At 42.2% G+C, this 23,449-nt stretch overlaps 1 protein-coding gene and 1 long non-coding RNA gene across 3 annotated transcripts in view; one reads left to right on the top strand and one right to left on the bottom strand.

Annotated features, from left to right (window-relative positions):
- The window catches only part of PDCD6 (programmed cell death 6), a 137,216-nt gene extending 120,246 nt beyond the window's left edge, over positions 1 to 16,970 (top strand). For both annotated transcript variants that reach the window (XM_073630726.1, XM_073630727.1), the window contains 2 exons: positions 3,729 to 3,838; positions 16,016 to 16,970. In XM_073630726.1, coding sequence (XP_073486827.1) covers positions 3,729 to 3,838; positions 16,016 to 16,114 — 209 coding nt within the window. In that variant the 3' untranslated portion in view covers positions 16,115 to 16,970. The remainder of the gene's footprint in view (positions 1 to 3,728; positions 3,839 to 16,015) is intronic.
- LOC141144746 (uncharacterized) overlaps positions 1 to 23,449 on the bottom strand; it is a 102,146-nt gene that overhangs the window by 35,751 nt on the left and 42,946 nt on the right. Inside the window, exon 2 of the long non-coding RNA XR_012244453.1 lies at positions 16,362 to 16,485. This is a non-coding gene — a long non-coding RNA (uncharacterized lncRNA). The remainder of the gene's footprint in view (positions 1 to 16,361; positions 16,486 to 23,449) is intronic.

Here is a 23,449-nt window from a genome sequence, read left to right as displayed (position 1 = left end):
TTTATTTGTTGCGCAAAAATTAAAAACCGCAGAGGTGATCCAATACCACCAAAAGAAAGCTCTATTTGTGGGAACAAAATGATTAAAAAATTGTTTGGGTACAGTGTAGCGTGACCGCGCAATTTCAAATTGCGACAGCGCTGAAAGCTGAAAATTGGTCTGGGTGGGAAGGTGTCTAAGTGCCTGGTACTGAAGTAGTTAAGATACACCACTCTGTTAGATTCCATGCCTACACAATCATTATGCCCCCCAGAATCCTATATTACATGCAATAGTGCCCCAATTATCCACCCTGCTGGGTGTATTTTACATAAATACAAAAATTAATATGTGACATTTATGACCAAACTATAATGTCCAAATTCATGTGCAATAGTTGCCAAGATTTCTGTAACATATATTATCCGTGACTCTTCGTGACAGGACCACCACCACCTGGATTAGCCACTCACCAGATGCCAGTTAAAACTGCGCCTTTGGTTCATTTAGTAGGGATAACCACTCCACATACTCCGTATCTTTGCTGACCCCAAGGCGAAAGCGAGGGCTGAAGAGCAAGCCGGGTGTAAACGAGGCTTGCACCGAATGCTGGCACGGGAATCACACGGTGCCATTCCTACACCCATTACGAACTGCTGTAACAGCTTGGTGCCGGCTTATGGGCACCTGGAAATGTGAGTGTAATATCTTCTTTTAAACTTAGCACTAATAACGTTTTTTTATATACTGCGCAATAATCGTTGTCTGTTTCTCATGAGGAGGACATGGTCTATATATAGCGCATTGGGGTCAGCAAACCTATGTTAGCGAAATTTGGTTGTACGCAAAGCACACAGCCAAATCTCCTGTTTCTAAACATAATAGCAATTTCGTCTAATGAAATAAATGCAATGCATCTCACCTTTTGATCGTATCCATCCTCTGGTGTGTGCCCCAGCCATCCAACAAGACAAAACACATGGTTCTTACATTCTCATCTCAGCAAGACTGGCCTTTACAGCTCTGTCTGCCTCCTTTATTCAAAAGACCACAAAAGCAATCACAAACCGGAAGCCCTGGCCCCAACAGCCAATCGTTTCCTTCACAGGGTGTGACCTCACAGGATGTAAGTGACCATATAAGGATTTAACAACAGAATACAAAACAACCAATGAACAATGACTACAGGAGTCTTATGGGTGTGTCTGAGCAGAGACAGGGTGCCTGTATGTTTTTAGAAGCCACATGGCTTTCAAACATTAACCCTGTCTCCAACCAGAACCCAAAAGACTCCCGTATTTCCGTTGATAGAAATCCTTATTATACATTGTTCCAGAGAACAATGTATACCTGGATTATTCTACTGTCTTTGTGGACAAGAGATTATCGGCAGGTGTACACTCATTTGGGCCACAAATGTGTTGATCAGGCACACAGGGGCAACATGAGAGCACACTCGTTAAACCGACAATGTCTTTGCAGAGCGAACACATCCCCACCAGACGATCGTTCTGTGCATCGCACAGGGGCCCTTAGCTGGCGGAAATGTCCCCACCACACAAACATTTCTCTGCATCCCCAAAGAGCTTTTTACTACCAAACGGATATCAACCAGGGTTGGTCTGCCCCAGTCAGCTATTAGAGCGGGCTGTGGTTGATCAGACACTGGGAGACTCTTATGACAACACATTAATATAAAATTTCCACAACACCTACCAGTTGGCTTTAAAGAAGTATGGGAATGCAAAAATAGGTAGTACATGCTACCCTCATACCTGCATTGCATCTCTTTCTTTCCCCAGTCCTTTAGTTTTTGCAGAATAGTCTCTTGAAGTGTCCAGAATCAGCCTCTAACGGTTCTCTCTCAGTTCAGGGGGGTGGATACAGTACAGTTTACAATCCAGCCCCTCCTTCACTCCCTCCCTCTGGAGGACATGTGGGTGTGTTTGGTGAAGAGGTGCACACCCAGGCTGCTATCTATAACGAGCACATTCTTCACGTGCCTCTGTTTCCATGGCAGTATGTCCCCAGCTAAAACCTGGAAGCAGAGAGACGGTGTGATACAGTGAAATCCTCACCTTTCACTGGCTGTTATCTGCAAGCTCTCCTCTCCCCTGGGCTTTGATGTTCCTGTGTCCTCTGAATTCCCCCGCCCTCTGCCATCACTCATTCATTCAAAGTTCATGTCAGTGTCTCCCCCAGCCGATGGGGGGAGTTGGGATTGTCACTGAAAACTTCTGTGTGTCTATGTAACACCGGTAATCTATCTACACATAGCACTGTGTTATATCAAATGAGGAGCATAGTGACCTGTGCCCTGTGTCTGTTCTCTGAAATGAACAGAGTGCTATGTGTATAGAACATACCTGTGTACAGTACATAGGAGAGGAGACTGACAACTCCCCCACATCTAAAGTGACCCCGATTATGTCCCCAGAGTCTCCTTTTATTGTACATATAATTCCTCTCACTGTCATCCCCCACCATCCCTCTGTCACTGATCCCATCCCTATCCCCCCCATCCCCTGTACTCCTGTGCTATCACATGCCGTACAGTGCTATCACATGCCATGATATACAGTCCTGTCATCCCCTGTACTCCTATACAGTCCCATCATCCCCATGCCCGTACGGCATGTGATGGCACTGTACGGTATGTGATCCTGTAATACTCTATTTACAATGAAGGGAACATTATTACTGCTATAGGGGTACTAGGTAATACACCAATTATGGGGGAGCAAAGCTCTGTCCATGTCTGAGGAGCTCTGTGCTTCAGTATGAAAATACAAGTAGATGTGAATGGAAGGTTTCATTGTCTCATATAAAAATCCATATAGTCAATAAAAGGATTCAATCACAATGTTAGCTCTGATTTTATTTCATTTTACTATACCAGTAATGCATGGAATGCCTGTGTACTGTCACATCCATATGTGTATTCTGCTTTATAAATATATTGTTTTCACTCTGGTAGATAGTGCTGTGTATGTAAAATATCTACATATTACTATCAGTGACTTGTCCTGCCTTAGTCACTGACTGAAGTGCTCTCATCTTTGCTGGATTTGTCTGACAAACGGAACATTCTGCAGAGGGAGGGGGGGGGAGGAGGGAGCAGCTACGCTCTGAAGTCTCGGGAACGAGCAGAGAGCTGACATCAATCAAGAAAAATGACAGGAAAGTGGGTGGATCCAGACTTCAGACCATTGTCGGTATTACACTGTATGAAAGTCTGTAGACCCTCCCACAGGTATTTAGCTCAATTTTAACGGAATGGGGGCACTTCTGAGAGGGCTGGAAGGATTTATAGATATTAGCAGCTCACATAGAACAGATGTAAGCAAAAAAAAAGGAAATCCATACTTCTCTTTTAAATCTGCTTTTTATAACATTCAACGACTGTTCAACAGTTGCAACATTAACCTTGTGCGCATTTTATATATATATATATATATATATATATATATATATATATATATATATATATATATATATATATATATATATATATATATATATTATAGAGAGAGAATAAATTTGACTGTGTTACAAAAGGCAGATGTTGCCCAATGACACTTGGGCTAATACAACTAAAAGACTTATCGGGAACCTTTTTTTCAGTACCTGGAGTTGTTGTTTATTAAAACCATATATAAGTATCTGCATAATGCAGGAAACCTTACAAACAGTGGTGCTTTGTGTCTATTTAATCTAATGAAATTTTCTCTGTATGTTCTCTTGAGCAGGGTATCGCTTAACGGACCAATTTTATGATATTCTCATTCGCAAATTTGACAGGCAGAAAAGAGGTCAAGTTGCCTTTGATGATTTCATTCAGTGCTGCACTGTCCTGCAGGTGAGTTTTGTTGAAATTTCGGTAGATCAGCTTCTGTACAACTACAGCGCCCATACATGGATTGAAATTTGGCCGGTCCTTGCGATCCATGTATGGCCAGGTTAACTATTCCTTAAAATGTTACCTCGCCCCCTCCTCCTACCAATTCTACTTATGTATAAAACAGATGTGTGCACTTACCTATTTTTAATCTGGTTCGGTCATGTGATTTGGTGGCTCCAGCTACCCTGTGTCAGTAAGCAGCTGCTGCAGGGGAGAGGAAGGAGTGCTGAGAACAGACGGGCCATGGGAGCTGTTAAGTACCCCCTGAGTTGGAGCTGTAGGCTCATGTGCCTGGACTAGAGCGGATTATAACTAAGTACACACCTCCCTTTTTATAATTTTTTTTTTTTTTTTTTTTTTTTTTTTTTTTTTTTTGATACAGGTTAGGCATGTTTTTTGAAACAATACTACCAAACAATGTTGGTAGGAATTTTTCAATCTTTTTACTAGAGGTCGACTGATACGGGTTTTTCTCTGGTCGATGCAGATATTTAGAAATCGGGGTGGCCGATTTTCCTTCATCTCATAAAATCTAACAGATCCCTTTCACACTGGGGCGTTTTTCAGGCGCTTTTGGGCTAAAAATAGCGCCTGTTAAATGCCTGCAAAACGGCTCCCCTGCAGTCTCAGTGTGAAAGCCCGAGTGCTTTTACTAAAACTAGCAGCGTTTTACCATCAAGGCATGCCCGCTTCAGTGTGAACGCAACCTTAAGTAATAAGTGATACAGAAAATTTCTTACATTTATTAAACAAAACAAACCTCCAATCAGTTCACTTGTATGTATAATTTAGATAACAAAAAAAACCCTATATATTAAATACAGAAAAACAGGTAATCAAAACTTTTGGATGAAAAAAAATGGGCTAACTTTACTGCTTAGGTTTTTTTTTTTCAATCATTAGTGTAATTTTTTTTTAAAAATTGCGTTTGAAAGAGCGCTGCGCAAATACCGTGTGACATAAAATATTGCAACAACCGCTATTTTATTCCGTAGGGTCTCTGCTAAAAAAAAATATATAATGTTTGGGGGTTCTAAGTGATTTTCTAGCAGAAAATACAGGATTTTTACCTGTAAGCAACAAGTGTCAGAAAAGATTTAGTCTTTAAATGGTTAAACTGAGAACTCAGCTCATTTATAAAAGAACCAAGAAGAGATACAATGTTTCTTCTTATCAGATTTGGCAGGCTGCCCAGAGGAGGAGAGTAGTCTCTCCACAGAAAACTTAAAGTGGAATTCCACCCAAAAATGGAACTTCCACTTTTTGGATTCCTCCCCCCCCCCCCCCCTCCTGTGTCACATTTGGCACCTTTCAGGGGGGAGGAGGCAGCAGATACCTGTCTAATACAGGTATTTGCTCCCACTTCCTGGCATAGATCACCGCGGTGATTGCGGTGACCTACGCCACTTCCGCCGCCTACCCCGTCCTCCCCCCGCTGTATTCTGTGAGACACAGAATACAGCAGGGACCTGTAAGGACGCGCGGCTCGCGCATGCGCAGTAGGGAACCAGGAAGTGAAGCCACATGGCTTCACTTATTCCCTTACCGAGAATGGCGGCGGCAGCAGCCGAGAGCCGAAGGACGGATCGGCTTTGGCTGCCAACATCGCGGGCTCCCTGGACAGGTAAGTGTCCATATATTAAAAGTCAGCAGCTGCAGTATTTGTAGCTGCTGGCTTTTAATGTGTTTTTTTTTTTTTTTTTCAGAAAACCTCCGCTTTAAGGCAACTTGCATTGACTTCTATTACAGAAGTCATGTGCAAGTCGTGCTGAAGTTATAATCGGCCTTTTTTATCAGCACTATTGGCCGATGCCGATTTAAGTAAAAAAATGCCAAATATTGGCCGGCCAATATATCGGTCGACCTCTACTTTTTACAATATGTGGTTGCCACCGTTCAGTTCCATCATATTTGTCTTTGTTGTAAGTGCCAACCTAAAACAGTCTGGTGGGTGGAAAGAGAAGCCATTAGTCTGACATGATTATAATACTATAGACAGAGCTTGTGCAACTATGAACATAATATGTAGTCTTGGACTTTGTGTGGACATATAGAAAAGAAACAGAGTGCCATAAAAACAACTTTTATTTATGTACCATTAAAAATCTTATACACAACATTAATAATTACTCTTCACATAGGGGTTCACAACATGCAAAGTTTCCGAATTACAGTTCACATGTGGACTCCGCGTGTTTCGGTAATCCTTTCAGGAGCACATGTGACTGAATCGGTACACTGGAACTCCTAATCTTTAATAGAGTAATATCAACCAGTAGGGTAGACTGGAATTCATAGCATGTGTGTGTTGCCCATAGAGGTACAAATGAGCAAGCCAAGGTAAAGCCATTGCCTCTCGGATGGAAAATTGGGGTACATTCAGTAAACAGCCAATGGTCTTGTACACGTTATCCTAATACAAAATAACCAACTTCCCAATGGGGGGCCATCTAGACCCAATGCGAGTAAGTCCCTATAAAGACAGCATGTGGTAGTCCAGGCATATTTATTCCAAAGAGGGAGCTCTTGATAAGAAACAAACTTGGTTCACATACAGTGCCTTAAAGTATTCATACCCTTTGAAAGTTTCCACATTTTGTCATGTTACAACCAAAAACAATTTTATTGGGATTTTATGTGATAGACCGACACAAAGTGACACATAATTGTGAAGTGAAAGGAAAATGATAAATGTTTTTCAAAATTTTTTACAAATATGTTAAAAATGTGGTGTGCATTTTGTAATCAGCCCCCCAAGTCAATACTTTATAGAAAGAACCACCTTTCGCTGCAATTACAGCTGCAAGTCTTTTTGGGTATGCCTCTACCAGCTTTGCACATTTAGAGTGAATTTTTTGCCTATTCTTATTTGCAAAATAGCTCGAGCTCTGTCAGATTGGATGGAGAGCACCTGTGAATAGCAATTTTTAAGTCTTGCCACAGATTCTCAATTGGATTTAGGTCTGGACATTGATCGGGCCATTCTAACACATGAATATGCCTTGATCTAAACCATTCCATTGTAGCTCTGGCTGTATGTTTAGGGTCATTGTCCTGCTGGAAGGTGAACCTCCACCCAAGTCTTTAGCAGACTAACCTGTTTTCTCCTAATGCCACGTACACACGAGCGGACTTTCCGGCAGAAGAGGTCCAACGGAACTAATCCATCGGACATTCCGATCGTGTGTGGGCTTCACCTTTTCTGTCTCAAAATCTGACTGACCTTAGAAATAGAACATGTTTCAAATCTTTCCTACGGACTCTATTCCTATCGAAAAAAACTTTTGTCTGTATGCTAGTCCGACGGACCAAACACGACGCAAGGGCAGCTATTGGCTACTAGCTATTGAACTTCCTTTTCTAGTCCGGTCCTACGTCATCGCGTTCGAAACAATCAGACTTTGGTGGGATCGTGTGTAGGCAAGTCCGTTTCGTCGGAACTCCGATGAAAAGTCCTTCGGAGTTCAGCCCGACGAGAAGTCCGCTCGTGTATGGAGCATAAGATTGCCCTGTATTTGGCTCCATCCATCTTCCCATCAACTCTGACCAGCTTCCCTATCCCTGCTGAAAGAAAGCATCCCCACAACCTGATGCTGCCACCACCATGTTTCATGGTGAGGATGGTGTGTTCAGTGTCATGTGCAGTATTAGTTTTCTGCCACACATAGCATTTTGCTTTTAGGCCAAAAAGTTCAATTTTGGTCTCATCTGACCAGAGCACCTTTTTCCACATGTTTGCTGTGTCCCCCACTTGGCTTCTCGCAAACTGCAAATGGGACTTCTTATGGCTTTCTTCTTGCCACTCTTCATAAAGGCCAGATTTGTGGAGTGCATGACTAATAGTTGTCCTGTGGACAGATTCTCCCACCTGAGCTGTACCATGGGCCTCTTGGCTTTTTCTATGATTAATGCTTTCCTTGTCTGGTCTGTCAGTTTAGGTGGATGGTCATGTCTTGATAGGTTTGCAGTTGTGTCAAACCCTTTCCATTTTCGGATGATGGATTGAACAGTGCTCTGTGAGATGTTCAAAACTTGGGATTTTTTTTAATTTTTTTTTTTTTTTTTTTTTATATAATCTAACTCTTCTTTAAAACCTTTCCAGAACTTTTTACCGGACATGTCTGGTGTGTTCCTTGGCCTTCATGATGCTGTTTGTTCACTAAGGTTCTCTATCAAACCTCTGGCTTCACAGAACAGCTGTGTTTATACAAAGATTAAATTACACAAATGTGGACTAAAAAGGGAACTTAAAAGGGAAAGTGTAAAAGAAAATAAACAAACAATTTCTGCTTGCACGCAGAAGCGAACGCATACGTATGTCGTGCCCACATATGTAAGCGGTCTTCAAACCACACATGTGAAGTATTGCCGCAAATGTTCGAGAGCAACAATTCTAGCCCAGGACCTCCTCTGTAACTCTAAACTGGTAACTTAACTTTAGTGTTTGTGTGGATTATTTTTTTTATTATTCATGAAACTGTTTTTCAAACGTTGCAACAACGCCAATTTATTCCCTAGGGTCTGTTTGGCCCGGTATGGAAGTGGTTACAGCAGAGTTCTACCCAAAAGTGGAACTTCCACTTTAAGACCTCCTCCCCAGCTCCTGATGGGGAAACTAAAATCTGATTCGTGGGACTGCCAGAGAGATCGGAGGGATATATATATATATATATATATATATATATATAATATATATATATATATATATATATATATATATATATATATATATATATATATATATATATATATATATAATTATAATATAATATTTTTCCCGGATTTCTCTGCTGAGGTCCAGAAAAAGAGGGCACAATTCTTGGAAGCCAAGCGTCAGCTGCGTAACCATCATCTAGCCTATGCCATGCTTTTTCCAGCGCGCCTCCGAGTGATCCGGGATGGCAAGGCTAATTTTTTTGAGGATCCCTCAGCGGTCATTCCATGGTTGGAGAGTCGAGCTGTGGCTGGCCCTGCGCCATCGCAACTCGTGCACCGGCTTGGAACCCCAAGCCCTACGCTGAAGACGCACATCCTACGAACAGTGAGTTAATCTTCCCCTGCCCTTCTCCCACTCATCATACTTGAACTCACGGCACCCCCACGGATGCCCATGTGCTGTGACTGCCTCTCTCCCCTGACCCAATATGCGACCTCTGAATTGTTATTTTCGCTGCTTTTGTAAGTTGTGCCTGGCCCCCCCGATGAGACACTCATTCAGCCAAGCTCAAGTAACACTCCTGCACCCCTCCTGACACCCGGATGCTTAACTGTTTAGCACCGCTGTGCACTTCTGTTACTTTCTGTTCGTTTCCAGTGGCAGTCAAGGATGCACCTGGGCTCTCCCCCCTTTTGTCCTTTCGCATTGCTCCTTTCCTATCTAGTAGCCCGGGGCTACCCTTGCTGCCGCAACAAGATCTGTTTCCCTGGCCAGCAGCAGCCCCCACTGCCGTGGAGGGTTGCCACAAGTTTGACATGCCGCGCTGGTCCAGAGCTGGCATAGTTTTAGTTTTATTTGTTGTGTTCTTTTATTTTCTTTTTTGTTCATTCATGCAATGTCTGACGTGTCATGTACTGCAATTTATTTGCTGCTTGCTTATGCCTATATTGGCCAATATACTTTTCTGCATGGCTCCCTGCAGATCTACCATGGTTGCTTCGCGACCTCAGTCAGCCTGCCTGCAGGGCTCCCATCATGAAATACGAAACGGGGCCTGTACTTCAATGTATGCTACTGTCTGGGATGATTTTGCTTGTGGCGGGTGGGGACGTAGACCTCTCCCTGCCGATCCGACTGAACATTCAATTACCACTTTTTCTGGGATGGCCTCCCTAAAAATTGTCACGTGGAATGTGAGAGGCCTGCGGGATAAGTCTAAGCAACTCGCCGCACTGTCCCATCTCAAACGTATGCAAGCGGACATATCTGTGCTTGTAGAGACCCATATAACGGGGCAAATGCAAATGGCACTTAAGTCCAGCCCACCCAGGGTTTCTTATCAGGCCCCATTCACCAATAATTCTAGAGGTATCGCTATCCTTATAGCCAAAACAGTTCCGTTTCAACTCCATAGTTTACAGTCGGATCGTCAGGGAAGGTTCCTCTTTTTACATGCCTCCGTTGGAGGACTTGAGGTTCTCCTGCTGGCTTTCTATGTCCCCCCGCCATTTCAATTTGCTATCCTTAAAGAGGGTGTGGCTTTTATGTCTAAACATCCCACAGTACTGGCCATATGGATGGGGGATTTCAATATGGTGATAGATCCCCTCCTAGACCGGCTCCATTCATCCACTACGCCATTAGCCAGACCCGCCTTGACTAGGTTTGGCAGATTCCTTTCGGAATTTGCCTTGACCGTAACTTGGCGACTCAAATATCCTACCACACCTGCTTCACACCCTCACAGACTGCGATGTCCCGCATAGATATGATAATGCTCTCTACCACTCTGATCCTCAACCTCCTTGCAGTGGGATTCGGTTAGAGGGTTCTCTCGGACCATTCACCTTACTGAATCACCCTGCGATTGCCCTCCACCCCGCCATCCCGCATGTGGAGACTGAACCCATTCTGGCTCACTGTCCTTACGGATATTGAGATCATACAGCGTGAGTGGGCTCATTATTTTCAATCCAATCAGGGTTCGATCTCGACTGGGATGGTGTGGGAGGCATTTAAATCTCATGCCCGTTTTTGATTCACTCCACACACATCAATAGACATAAGGCCTCCTCTAAAATTATTTTACAACAGGCTGAGAAACAATTAAGCTCCCTTGAACAGGTTTTCTTTGCAGATCTGACACCCTCTAACTCTGCCCAGCTCCGCTTACAATCCAGACTCACAGACCACCTGCACTATGATGGGGAAACTGAGCTTCTGGGGAGGGGGGGGGGTGTGTATACCCGATTTTTGACAGCTACCCACAGCCACTTCCGTTCTGGTTGCCTTAGCCTTCCCCCTCCCTCCCGAAATCTTCTGGGACACACGACAGGTCCTAGAAAACTTCAGGATCAATCAGAGCGCAGCGCCACTCGCACATGCACAGTGGGCACCCAGCTGTGAAGCCGCAAGCTGTCCCAGCCGAGTGCCCATAGTAGAGATGCCGGGGGAGGAGAGAGGAAGAAAACTGCTGGGATGCATGCACCATTGGCCCGTGGGACAGGTAAGTGTGTGTGTTTAATCAAAGGCAGCAGCTACAGTTTTTTTAGCTGCTGCCTTTTAATAAACACACAAATGGCTGAAACTCCACTTTTAATGAATTCTTGATTGTTGTTTTTCTACCCGCCTGGAGTTCAGCTTTAGTTTAAATCATATGAGAGAAGACATAAAGCTCCTTTTTAAATTAGCACAGGCTGATAAAAAGAAGTACCGTATTTATCGGCGTATAACACGCGCCGGCATATAACACGCACCCCAAGTTTAGGAGGGAATTATAAGGAAAAAAATGTTTTAAGGAAAAAAAACTTACATTTACATGCCCATCAGTGCAGCCTTGCACAGCGTCCATCTGCATGCTTGTCCAGTGTCATTTGCAGTCATTTGCAGCCTTGCAGTCAGCAGCCCAGCCTTGGTGTCATTTGCAGCCTTGGTGTCATTTGCAGCCTTGGTGTCATTTGCAGCCTTGCAGTCAGCAGCCTTGGTGTCATTTGCAGCTTTGCCAGTGCCGATCTGAAGCTTTTCTGTGTCCTTTTGCAGCCTTGCCCAGGCTGAAGTTAAACTGCAGTGACATGTCAGTGTCACTGCAGTTTGAAAATGGCGCCGCCAGCGCCGAAATACACAGAGCCGGTCCTCGGCTCTTCTCGGCGGCTCTCATTCACTTTCAGCCACTTTCGGCTCCACTCATAGTCCCGCCCGGGATGGGCGTGACTGTGAGCGGAGCTAGCCGAACCTAGCCGAGTACACTCGGCTAGGTTCGGGCAGCGCACGAGTGAAGTCGAAAGTGGCCGAGGACCGGCTCTGTGTATTCTGGCGGCGCCATTTTCAAATCGCAGTCAGCGATCGCTCCGCTCAGTCAGCGGGGGATCGCAGGGGATCGGCGTATAACACGCACCCGCGATTTTCCCCTGATTTTAAGGGGGAAAAAGTGCGTGTTATACGCCGATAAATACGGTATAGCCAAAGCTTGTTTGGCTGTACTTCTCCTATGCATCTCCTATGCATCACAGGAGTGCAATTCATTTGGCACTCCTGTGACCCGTGTTCAGCAAGTCCGCTCTGCTGACCACCCATGGCGTCATCCCAACCAGAATCTGGATCGTCCACTTGCCTGAACTGACACCTGGCTGAGAGCCTGAGACAGCCGCTCCCCCCCTCCTCCACAGCCCAGCGCTCCAATGAGCAAGAAGGGAGAAGAGCAGAAAGCTGTGACTGACAGTCTACAGTTCTCCGCTCATGGAGCTGTAAAACCGAGTGATCGGCGGTGTTCGACCACTCCGTTCTCAGTGCAGAGGCGCCAGGGACAGATACAGCATCGGACCCATGCTGCATCCTCCTAGTTAAGTATGGTTGGGGGGGTTCCTTTACTTCTCTTTTTAATGAAGCAAGTTACTTCAGAGGCTCTAAGGGTGCTCTGGTACCATCCACGGCCAATGCACAATCCATCCATTGGTCTAAATTAGAAATAACCTATTGACCCCTCCTCCTGACATTGCCATAAGGAAAAAGCACAGTATACAAAGCAACAATGTTTGCACTGTGCAGTGCTAAAAAACACTATAATAAAAATGAATGTTTAAACAGACCATATCTGATGCACCAGTTATTTATGTGCAAATTAGGACTGTAAAACATATGGACCTAAACAATAATGTGACTGTGCATGCATAGCAGTGATGAGCAAAACCATAAATCATACAAAATATCAATGAAGTATTTGTGAATCTATCACGAAGACATATAATCCTGACCTATAATCACACACATAGGTTGGACTTGTCTTTTTTTTTTTTTGTTTTTTTTTTTGTTTTTTTCAACCTCACCTACTATGTAACATAAACCCATAATTCATGATATGGTATGATAATAAGTTATATTACATTTATTATAGATCTAAAAGATCTTGCACTTACAAGTCCATTCTGAATCGGTGCACTAATATACAGTTGTATGCAAAAGTTTAGGAACCCCTGACAATTTCCATGATTGTCATTTATAAATATTTGGGTGTTTGGATCAGCAATTTCATTTTGATCTATCAAATAACTGAAGGACACAGTAATATTTCAGTAGTGAAATGAGATTTATTGGATTAACAGAAAATGCGCAATATGCATCAAAATGAAATTAGACAGGTGCATAAATTTGGGCACCCCAACAGAAAAATCACATCAATATTTAGTAGAGCCTCCTTTAGCAGAAATAACAGCCTCTAGACACTTCCTATAGCCTGTAATGAGTGTCTGTATGGATTCTGGATGAATGTATTTTGGACCATTCCTCCTTACAAAACATCTCCAGTTCAGTTAGGTTTGATGGTTGCCGAGCATGGACAGCCCGCTTCAAATCACCCCACAGATGTTCAATGATATTCAGGTCTGGGGACTGGGATGGCCATTCCAGAACATTGTCCTTGTTCCTCTGTATAAATGCTCGAGTAGATTTTGAGCAGTGTTTTGGGTCGTTGTCTTCTTGAAATATCCAGCCCTGGCATAACTTCAACTTTGTGACTGATTCCTCAACATTATTCTCAAGAATCTGCTGATATTGAGTGGAATCCATGCAACCCTCAACTTTAACCTGATTCCCAGTACTGGCACTGGCCACACAGCCCCACAGCATGATGGAAACTCAACCAAATTTTTCTGAGGGTAGCAAGTGTTTTTCTTGGAATGCTGTGTTCTTTTGCCGCCATGCATAACGCCCCTTGTTATGACCAAATAACTCAATCTTTGTTTCATCAGTCCACAGCACCTTATTCCAAAATGAAGCTGGCTTGTCCAAATGTGCGTTTGCATATCTCAAGTGACTCCGTTTGTGGCATGTGCAGAAAAGGCTTCTTTCGCATCACTCTCCCATACAGCTTCTCCCTGTGCAAAGTGCGCTGAATTGTTGAAGGATGCACAGTGACACCATCTGCAGCAAGTTCATGTTGTAGGTCTTTGGAGGCGGTCAATGGGCTGTTTTTGACCGTTTTCACCATCCTTCGTTTTTGCCTCTCCAATATTTTATGTGGCCTGCCACTTCTGGCCTTAACAAGAACTGTGCCTGTGGTCTTCCATTTTCTCACTATGTTCCTCACAGTGGACATTGACAGCTTCTAGCTCTGCAATAACTTTTTGTAGCCATCCCCTAAACCATAATGTAGAACAATCTTTGTTTTCAGGTAATTTGAGAGTTGTTTTGAGACCCCCATGTTGCCACTCTTCAGAGGAGAGTCAAAGAGAACAACAACTTGCAATTGGCCACCTTAAATACCTTTTCTCATGATTGGATGCACCTGTCTATGAAGTTCAAGGCTTAATGTGCTCACCAAACCAATTGTGTGTTCCAATTAATCAGTGCTAAGTAGTTACAGGTATTCAAATCAATAAAATGACAAGGGTGCCCAAATTTATGCACCTGTCTAATTTCGTTTTGTTGCATATTGTGCATTTTCTGTTAATCCAATACATCTCATTTCACTACTGAAATATTACTGTGTCCTTCAGTTATTTGACAGATCAAAATGAAATTGCTGATCCAAATATTTATAAATGACAATCCTGGAAATTGTCAGGGGTTCCTAAACTTTTGCATACAACTGTATCTTCCACAAAGCTACAAATGTCCCCAAACCTATGACCTTTCATTAATTATGGTTTGTCTTGGTGATCGATTCACAAATACTTCATTGATGCCTTTTTTGTATGGTTTTGCTCATCACTGCCACGCATGCACTATTGCACAGTCACTTTATTGTTTAGGGCCATATGTTTTATTACGGTCATAAGTTGCACATGATAACTGGTTCATAGATATTTTCTGTAAACATTCACTTCTTTTATGTAGTGCAGTTACTTAGTACCTACTTAGTACCTTAGTTACTTAGTACCTACCAAGTACCCGATGACAGTCTCTGAGAGTGAGGAGGACTGAGGACAAACACTTTTTGACTAGTATTCTGTGAGTCTGGACGCTCAATCAGGTCTCCTGCAACACGGCAAGGCCAGACGGCTGGGGATGACGTCAGGGGGCTAGGCGGAAAGTAGGCACGGCTAATGCGGAAAGCACTTCTCTTGCTGTTAAGAGAGGCAGGGCACGATGCGCCTGATGATGCCATCCACCAATCGATTCAGCCGGTCATAGCATCCATGCAGAATCGTGGATGGCTGAATCGCGATGCTACTATTCAGCACTATATGTGTGTGTGTGTGTGTGTGTGTGTGTGTGTGTATGTGTGTATGTATGTATGTATATATGTATGTATATATATATATATATATTATATATATATACTTTTCAGATGGACCCTCCATTCGCCTCTATGGTGTGGCGGGTGTAAACGGACATGTAAAAGTGATCCAGCGACTGTATAGCAGTGCAGATCACTTTTTACATTAAAGAGCATCAGCGGCTCTAAAAAAATAAATTAAAAAAATCTTATGACCTCAGACTTGCAGGTACATTCTGGGGCAGCAAGTGGCTAAAGTCCAAATAAAAAGCTAGAGTGTCAAAGCATGCCGAGTGAGCATTGTCAGCTGAAGACGGGAACTTTATTTGCAGGTTTATTGGGTAAAAATAAGAGAATCATCTTAAAAAAAATGAAAACTTAAGCAGCCACCACATTGAAGAACTGGTAAGCTGCATTGTATAAAATGTTTGATTTTCGGTTTATATAGGCTTTAGGTTCTTGGTAGTCGTACTTAAAGCTGAACTAAACACATCAATTTAACAATTTCACAAAAATGTTACATTCCAGCACATGCAGGGAATGTCCCATTTACTTGTGCTCCCAACCAAACTGTCAAACCATCAAGTGACTGGTGTCATGACTGATCGCATGTGCAGCATCATGGAAATGGAAGATCAAACCGAGGCTAAGATGGCCGCTTCCTTGGCTGAAAACAATAGGAGGGTTTAGTTCTGCTTTAAGAGTGCATATTCTGGAGGGATTGTCATAAATGTGACCATGACTATTTTTATCTTTTCCTTTTCAGAGACTGACTGATGTATTTCGACGCTACGATACAGATCAAGATGGCTGGATACAAGTTTCATATGAGCAGTATCTTTCCATGGTCTTTAATGTAGTATGATGCCAAAAGAAAACATTGCCTGGACCGGCACAGACTGAAATAAATCTTTACCTTAATTTACTGGATTATAGTGCCCACTGTGGTGCTATGCATTTTGATGGCTTCTAGAATTTTATAGCGTATCATCAAAATCTTTAATTTGTATATAAGAAGTCATTTTTACAGTTCAACAATACCATTCTGGCAAGTTTTTTTTTTTTTTTTTTTTTTTTTTACTCCATATAAGCTGGGAGTGTAAAAATAATACCTTAAAGTGCAACACCAGTCCAGCGATAGAACCCATCAGGTTTTTGCTGTGACCCCCTTTAGAACAGGATGTGCTGGGAAATGTCTGTCAGAAAAGACTTACAACCTCTGCCAGGTGATTATTCCTATAAAGGGAAATGAGTTTAAGAGGTTTAGGCAGTATGTTACACATTTAGTAATATTATTTCTTCTGTTTTTGTGCCCCCCCCCCCCCAAAAAAAAAAGTAACGTCTTAATTAAACTCAATTGGACCAACAGTATATACAGTGTAATACCTTACATTTACATATAGATACACACACACACACACTCACAAACTTGAGTACACCCCTCACATTTTTGTAAATATTTTATTAAATCTTTTTATGTGAGAACACTGAAGAAATTACACTTTACCACAATGTAAAGTCGTGAGTGTACAGCTTGTATAACATTGTAAATTTTCTGTCCCCTCAAATGCAGTGCATGAGCATCAAGGGAAATGTAGTTCCAAAACATCTGGGGTGCCAAGGTTCGCCATCACTGGCCTAGGCCATCTTTATGTAGAGAAACACAACATGTTTTTCAGATCCTCAGAGAACTTGTCATGAGCTGCCATGTTGAACTTCCAGTGACCAGTATGAGAGTGAGAGCGATAACATCAAATTTAACACATCTGTTCCCCATTCACACCTGAGACCTTGTAACACTAACAAGTCACATGACAACGGGGAGAGAAAATGGCTAATTGGGCCCAATTTGGACATTTTCACTTACTCTTTTATTGCCAGCGGTTTAGACGTTATTGGCTGTGTTATTTTTAGGGGACAGCAAATTTACACTGTTATACAAGCTGTACACTCCCTACTTTGTAGCAAAGTGTAATTTCTTCAGTGTTGTCACATGAAAAAATATAATTAAAATATTTACAAAAATGTGAGGGGTTGTACTCTTGTGAGATACTATATATTTTCACAAAAAAGCTGGAAACTGCACTTAAATTCAAATAGTGTCATTTTCTTTAAAACGCATGTGTATTGACCATTTTCCATGAATGCTTATGTATAAACAGACTTGCTGCACAAGTCCAAATGCTCTTTCTCCTGAATAACTGTATATAATAGCAATATAGCATGTAAGGAATGGTTGGTACTTTGATATTAATACTGATAACCTTGAGCCTCCTAGTCAGAGGTCCACATCAGAAACCGCATTTTCTATATCAAACCCCCAAGATCGTTGTTAGAGGAGCATATTTCATTTTTTGGAAAAAACCCTATTAACCACTTCAGCCCCGGAAGGATTTACCCCTTCCCGACTGGGCCATTTTTTTGCGATATGGCACTGCATCGCTTTAACTTACAATTGCGCGGTCATGCAACGCTGTACCCAAACAAAATTGACATCCTTTTTTTCCCCCACAAATAGAGCTTTCTTTTGGTGGCATTTGATCAGCTCTGCATTTCTAATTTTTTTTTTTTTTTTTTTTTTTTTTACGCTATAAACAAAAAAAGAGCGACCAATTTTGGGGGAAAAAAACACTATTTTTTACTATAATAAATATCCCAAAATTTAAAAAAAAAAATTATTTCTCCCAGTTTAGGCCGATATACAGTGCCTTGCAAAAGTATTCACCCCCTTGGCTTTTTACCTATTTTGTTACATTACAGCCTTTAGTTCAATGTTTTGTTTTGTTTTTTTTTAATATGAATTTATATGTGATGGATCAGAACACAATAGTTTAAGTATGTTAAGTAAAATTAGAAAAATGTGTACACAAATGTATGACTCAGAGGATTGGGTGTGTTATTGCCATCATCCCTTAAGACTTCAAAAAAACAAATACATACCTCAATATGGGATTTTTAGGGCAATGTAATGATCAGGAAATTATTAAGTTAAAAATGAATTTTTATTGGTACAAAAACTAATAGAATACAAGTAAACACACAAATGAGTATTTTTAAATGCTGAATATTTTTTAAAAAAAGGGCATCAGATACATGAATATAAGTGATGCATCCTACTGCTAAATACAAACACCACCCAAGTTGATACGATGGCGTCCGATAGAAGATTTCCAACGCGTTTCAACTTTATTGTCAAAGCAAAGTCTTCCTCAGGGAAGGATTGCATCACATTCTAAAATTTCAGAAAACAGCATAATTACTAGTGGTATATATACATACATAACGCCTATATCTAGAGAGACCGCATTTTGACTAAGAAATAACAAATGCGACTTACATTGGAACATGTAGCTGCAAAAATTGCTTTCCCAGTGCTGGCAGGGACCCTAATCACCATTTAGTCTGTCTGAACCGCTCACTGTCCTCTACGGGGCGGCCTGGTATGCTTAGAAAAAGACCAATGTTTGGCAGCCATAAAGAGCAAAGTGGCTGAAAGACATAGATAATATTTGAATAAAGATTAAATTCAAAAAGGGATAAAGAATAGAATATAAATCAAAAATAGAAATAGTGGTGGTTCTTGGGGAGCTCTGTTTCCCAAAATAACCACAAGGTGAAAAAATCCCCAGTCAAAATACCTTAAGTTGGTCATATAGCATGTGCAGGTGAAATTCCCATTTGTAGGTAACAAGGAGCTCTGGTCCTGGAGTTCCTCTCCTGTTAGAAGCCAGTTGCAAAGTGCTGCCCTTGGCTGTCCCTGGCGTCCTAATATAGGGGATATGGGTGTGGTTATGTGGTGGGCGTGGCCTAAATTTGAGAGTGATCTCCTGTTCATTGGTGGTGCAGTGTAAGGGGCGCGGCCTGAGTTGGCCGTCGTCGCTGTCAAGAAGCCTCCTTTTAAGGTAAACGGAAGGAGAGCATTACATCACTTCTTGTTGTCTGGGTGACGGATGCCTCCAGCCTAACATAAGCTGGAGGAAAGCGTCTCACAGTCCTCTTTGTTGTCTGGGCGACGGGCGCCTCCCCCCACGCATCCCCTGCCGCAACGTAAAGCCCTCCTCCTTCTATGTGTACTGTGGAGTGTGAGCGCGGCATCCTGGGGAAAGGGAGAGACGCGTCTAGTCGCCAAGGCAACTCTTTGATGCGGGAAGTGTTCTAACGTGAGAAAGAACACTCAGAGAAAGAAAAAAGTAAACACTGTGTGATGTGTATGGCGCTATTGGTTAATATTATCTGTAGCACACAGAACGTCAGAGCATGAAGACCCTGATGCCTGTCAGATGTCCAGGAGAGGCATTTTATGCCCTGAACAACGCTAATATGTACAATATTGCGTCAAATATAAATGATGTCATTATTGTGGAAATGACATTTCTGTATTCTATTAATTTAAAAAAGAAAATTGTATTTGAGGCCAGCCTCTATTGACTAAGAGGTCACTAATTACGTTTAGAAAGGATAGGAGCTTTAGATGCACTCTATTTTATCTAGAATATGAAATAGGGTGCGTAGACAGACCTCCACCTCTCAAAAAAATGCTGCCTCTTACCAGATAAAATTGGTCTCTTATTTATAGGAGACCTAAAGGGCGGATGGCTACAACCCCAGCCAGGGATCTGTATAGCAAGCACTTAGCGTCCGAATCCAGGAACTCTCTCCAACATTCACATCAGCATAGATAGGCTGTATCCCCATGTAAAAAATAAAGTGCTCCACATAGCATAAAATCCAGCGTTTTATTGAGTATAAAAGTAAAGATTGCACTTACAGAATCGTTGTCATAAAAAGCGTATAGGAAAAGCCGGCCGGCTCCGAGGTAACCCGTGTCTTCCGGGTATTCGAATCGCGGTGTCGCCGGGACGTAGCTCCTCCTCCCTACGTCGTTTCGTCACAACAGGACGTGGCCACGTCCCGACGACACCGCGATTCGAATACCCGGAAGACACGGGTTACCTTGGAGCCGGCCGGCTTATCCTATACGCTTTTTATGACAACGATTCTGTAAGTGCAATCTACTTTTATACTCAATAAAACGCTGGATTTTATGCTATGTGGAGCACTTTATTTTTTACATGGGGATACATCCTATCTATGCTGATGTGAATGTTGGAGAGAGTTCCTGGATTCGGACGCTAAGTGCTTGCTATACAGATCCCTAGCTGGGGTTGTAGCCATCCGCCCTTTAGGTCTCCTATAAATAAGAGACCAATTTTATCTGGTAAGAGGCAGCATTTTTTCGAAAGGTGGAGGTCTGTCTACGCACCCTATTTCACTACAGCAAATTTTGTTTCAGTATTCACTGAGCACCTGGAGACATTTTTTATTGCATTTTGCATGCATGTTACTTAGCATGGATGGACTTTAACCAATATCGTTTTTGTTTAGTCATGGACATTTTTTGGGTTTAATTTCCTTTATTTTTACACTGTTTATTCATATACAGGTAAAAGCCAGTAAATTAGAATATTTTGAAAAACTTGATTTATTTCAGTAATTGCATTCAAAAGGTGTAACTTGTACATTATATTTATTCATTGCACACAGACTGATGCATTCAAATGTTTATTTCATTTAATTTTGATGATTTGAAGTGGCAACAAATGAAAATCCAAAATTCCGTGTGTCACAAAATTAGAATATTACTTAAGGCTAATACAAAAAAGGGATTTTTTAGAAATGTTGGCCAACTGAAAAGTATGAAAATGAAAAATATGAGCATGTACAATACTCAATACTTGGTTGGAGCTCCTTTTGCCTCAATTACTGCATTAATGCGGCGTGGCATGGAGTCGATGAGTTTCTGGCACTGCTCAGGTGTTATGAGAGCCCAGGTTGCTCTGATAGTGGCCTTCAACTCTTCTGCGTTGTTGGGTCTGGCATTCTGCATCTTCCTTTTCACAATACCCCACAGATTTTCTATGGGGCTAAGGTCAGGGGAGTTGGCTGGCCAATTTAGAACAGAAATACCATGGTCCGTAAACCAGGCACGGGTAGATTTTGCGCCGTGTGCAGGCGCCAAGTCCTGTTGGAACCTGAAATCTCCATCTCCATAGAGCAGGTCAGCAGCAGGAAGCATGAAGTGCTCTAAAACTTGCTGGTAGACGGCTGCGTTGACCCTGGATCTCAGGAAACAGAGTGGACCGACACCAGCAGATGACATGGCACCCCAAACCATCACTGATGGTGGAAACTTTACACTAGACTTCAGGCAACGTGGATCCTGTGCCTCTCCTGTCTTCCTCCAGACTCTGGGACCTCGATTTCCAAAGGAAATGCAAAATTTGCTTTCGTCAGAAAACATGACTTTGGACCACTCAGCAGCAGTCCAGCTCTTTTTTTCCTTAGCCCAGGTGAGACGGTTTTCGCGCTGTTTCTTGGTCAACAGTGGCTTGACACGAGGTATGCAGCAGTTGAAACCCATGTCTTTCAAGCGTCTCTTGGTGGTGGATCTTGAAGCACTGACTCCAGCAGCTGTCCACTCCTTGTGAATCTCCCCCACATTTTTGAATGGGTTTTTTTTCACAATCTTGACTAGGGCGCGGTGATCCCTATCGCTTGTACACTTTTTCTGACCACAGTTTTTCCTTCCCTTTGCCTCTCTATTAATGTGTTTGGACACAGAGCTCTGAGAACAGCCAGCCTCTTCAGCAATAACCTTTTGTGTCTTTCCCTCCTTGTGCAATGTGTCGATGGTCGCCTTTTGGACAGCTGTCAAATCTGAAGTCTTCCCCATGTTTGTGTAGGCTTCAGAACTGGACTGAGAGACCATTTAAAGCCCTTTGCAGGTGTTTTGAGTTAATCAGCTGATTAGTTTGTGGCACCAGGTGTCTTCAAAATTTAACCCTTACACAATATTCTAATTTTGTGACACACGGAATTTTGGATTTTCATTTGTTGCCACTTCAAATCATCAAAATTAAATGAAATAAACATTTGAATGCATCAGTCTGTGTGCAATGAATAAATATAATGTACAAGTTACACCTTTTGAATGCAATTACTGAAATAAATCAAGTTTTTCAAAATATTCTAATTTACTGGCTTTTACCTGTATGCTATAGTATAGTTTCCATAGCCACAGATCTGTCACATCATTATATATTCTCTTTGGTATTTGAGATATTCACTTGTCATTTATATAGTCACGCAATATTGATTATTCCTCACGGACATAGTAAGCAATATCTGTGTCCCATCAACCAATTGGAATTTTTTGTTTTGTTTATTTTCATGGTGCATTTATACACTGACTAGTACTTTTTAAAAATTTATTCACTCAGTGACCACTAGCCATCCTCATATTTTTATGAGGCTTTCTAGGCACTTGTTTGTTGCCACTCTCAGTTTTTAGCGCGACTTTTTGATTTTTATTAGATTTACGGTTTACTACTTTTTAGTCACAGCTTATGTTAATCAGTGTAAGCGCAGTATTTGTTTTTTACCTATCTAGAATATGCCCAAACCCCCTTACCGCGGTTTATCTGGCATTAACCAAAATGGCAGAAAACCTATGTTGGGGCTTATAACCACCAGCACAGTGGGGAAACTGCCCTGGCACCAAAGAAATTAGTGTCTTCGGGGTGTAAGGGCCATGATAAAAAATCATGACCCCCCTCCCCTGTGCCGGGTAGGAATGAAGAGAGCGGAAGAACAATGGTGCTCCTGGCCCCCGGCCTCAGGACTGAGAAGCAAAGTCTAGAGAAATTTGCTACGTGCCAATGCGTCTATGATAGCAGCGATCAAAACAACAGTCATATTATACAAAATACATATATAATTTTAATTGAAAATTGTTATAATAAAATACATGGATAAAAAAACTCTCCTATATGGTTTAACTGGGTGGGGTGTAGAGAAACCCGGCACTTCAAAGCATATGACCATCAGCTAGGAAATCCTATTTGAGGACCATTAGCCTATTATGTTAATGGAACCCTATGTATCTCCGTACGTGGGTACCCCTAACGGCTTTAGATGAAAGTAATTTGGAGGAGAAAAGGAGAAAAGACGGTATGGCGGGTTATTGATTAATCGGTTTTCCCTGAACTGAAACCCTCCAAGAATGGTCTAAAACTTTCAGTTTCATTCAGACCTGGGGGAGTAGTGGCCCTAAGGTACCTTATCCAGCGCATTTCCCGCTGGAGAAGGACCTTGTTCCAGTCCCCCCCCCCCCCAATTGTGAATTTTACAGTTTTGGATA

Source organism: Aquarana catesbeiana, linkage group LG05 (assembly GCF_042186555.1).
Source record: "Aquarana catesbeiana isolate 2022-GZ linkage group LG05, ASM4218655v1, whole genome shotgun sequence".
Taxonomy (NCBI): Eukaryota; Metazoa; Chordata; class Amphibia; order Anura; family Ranidae; genus Aquarana; species Aquarana catesbeiana.
Note: the sequence above shows the minus strand (reverse complement) of the source record. Positions and strands in the feature narration are given on the sequence as shown.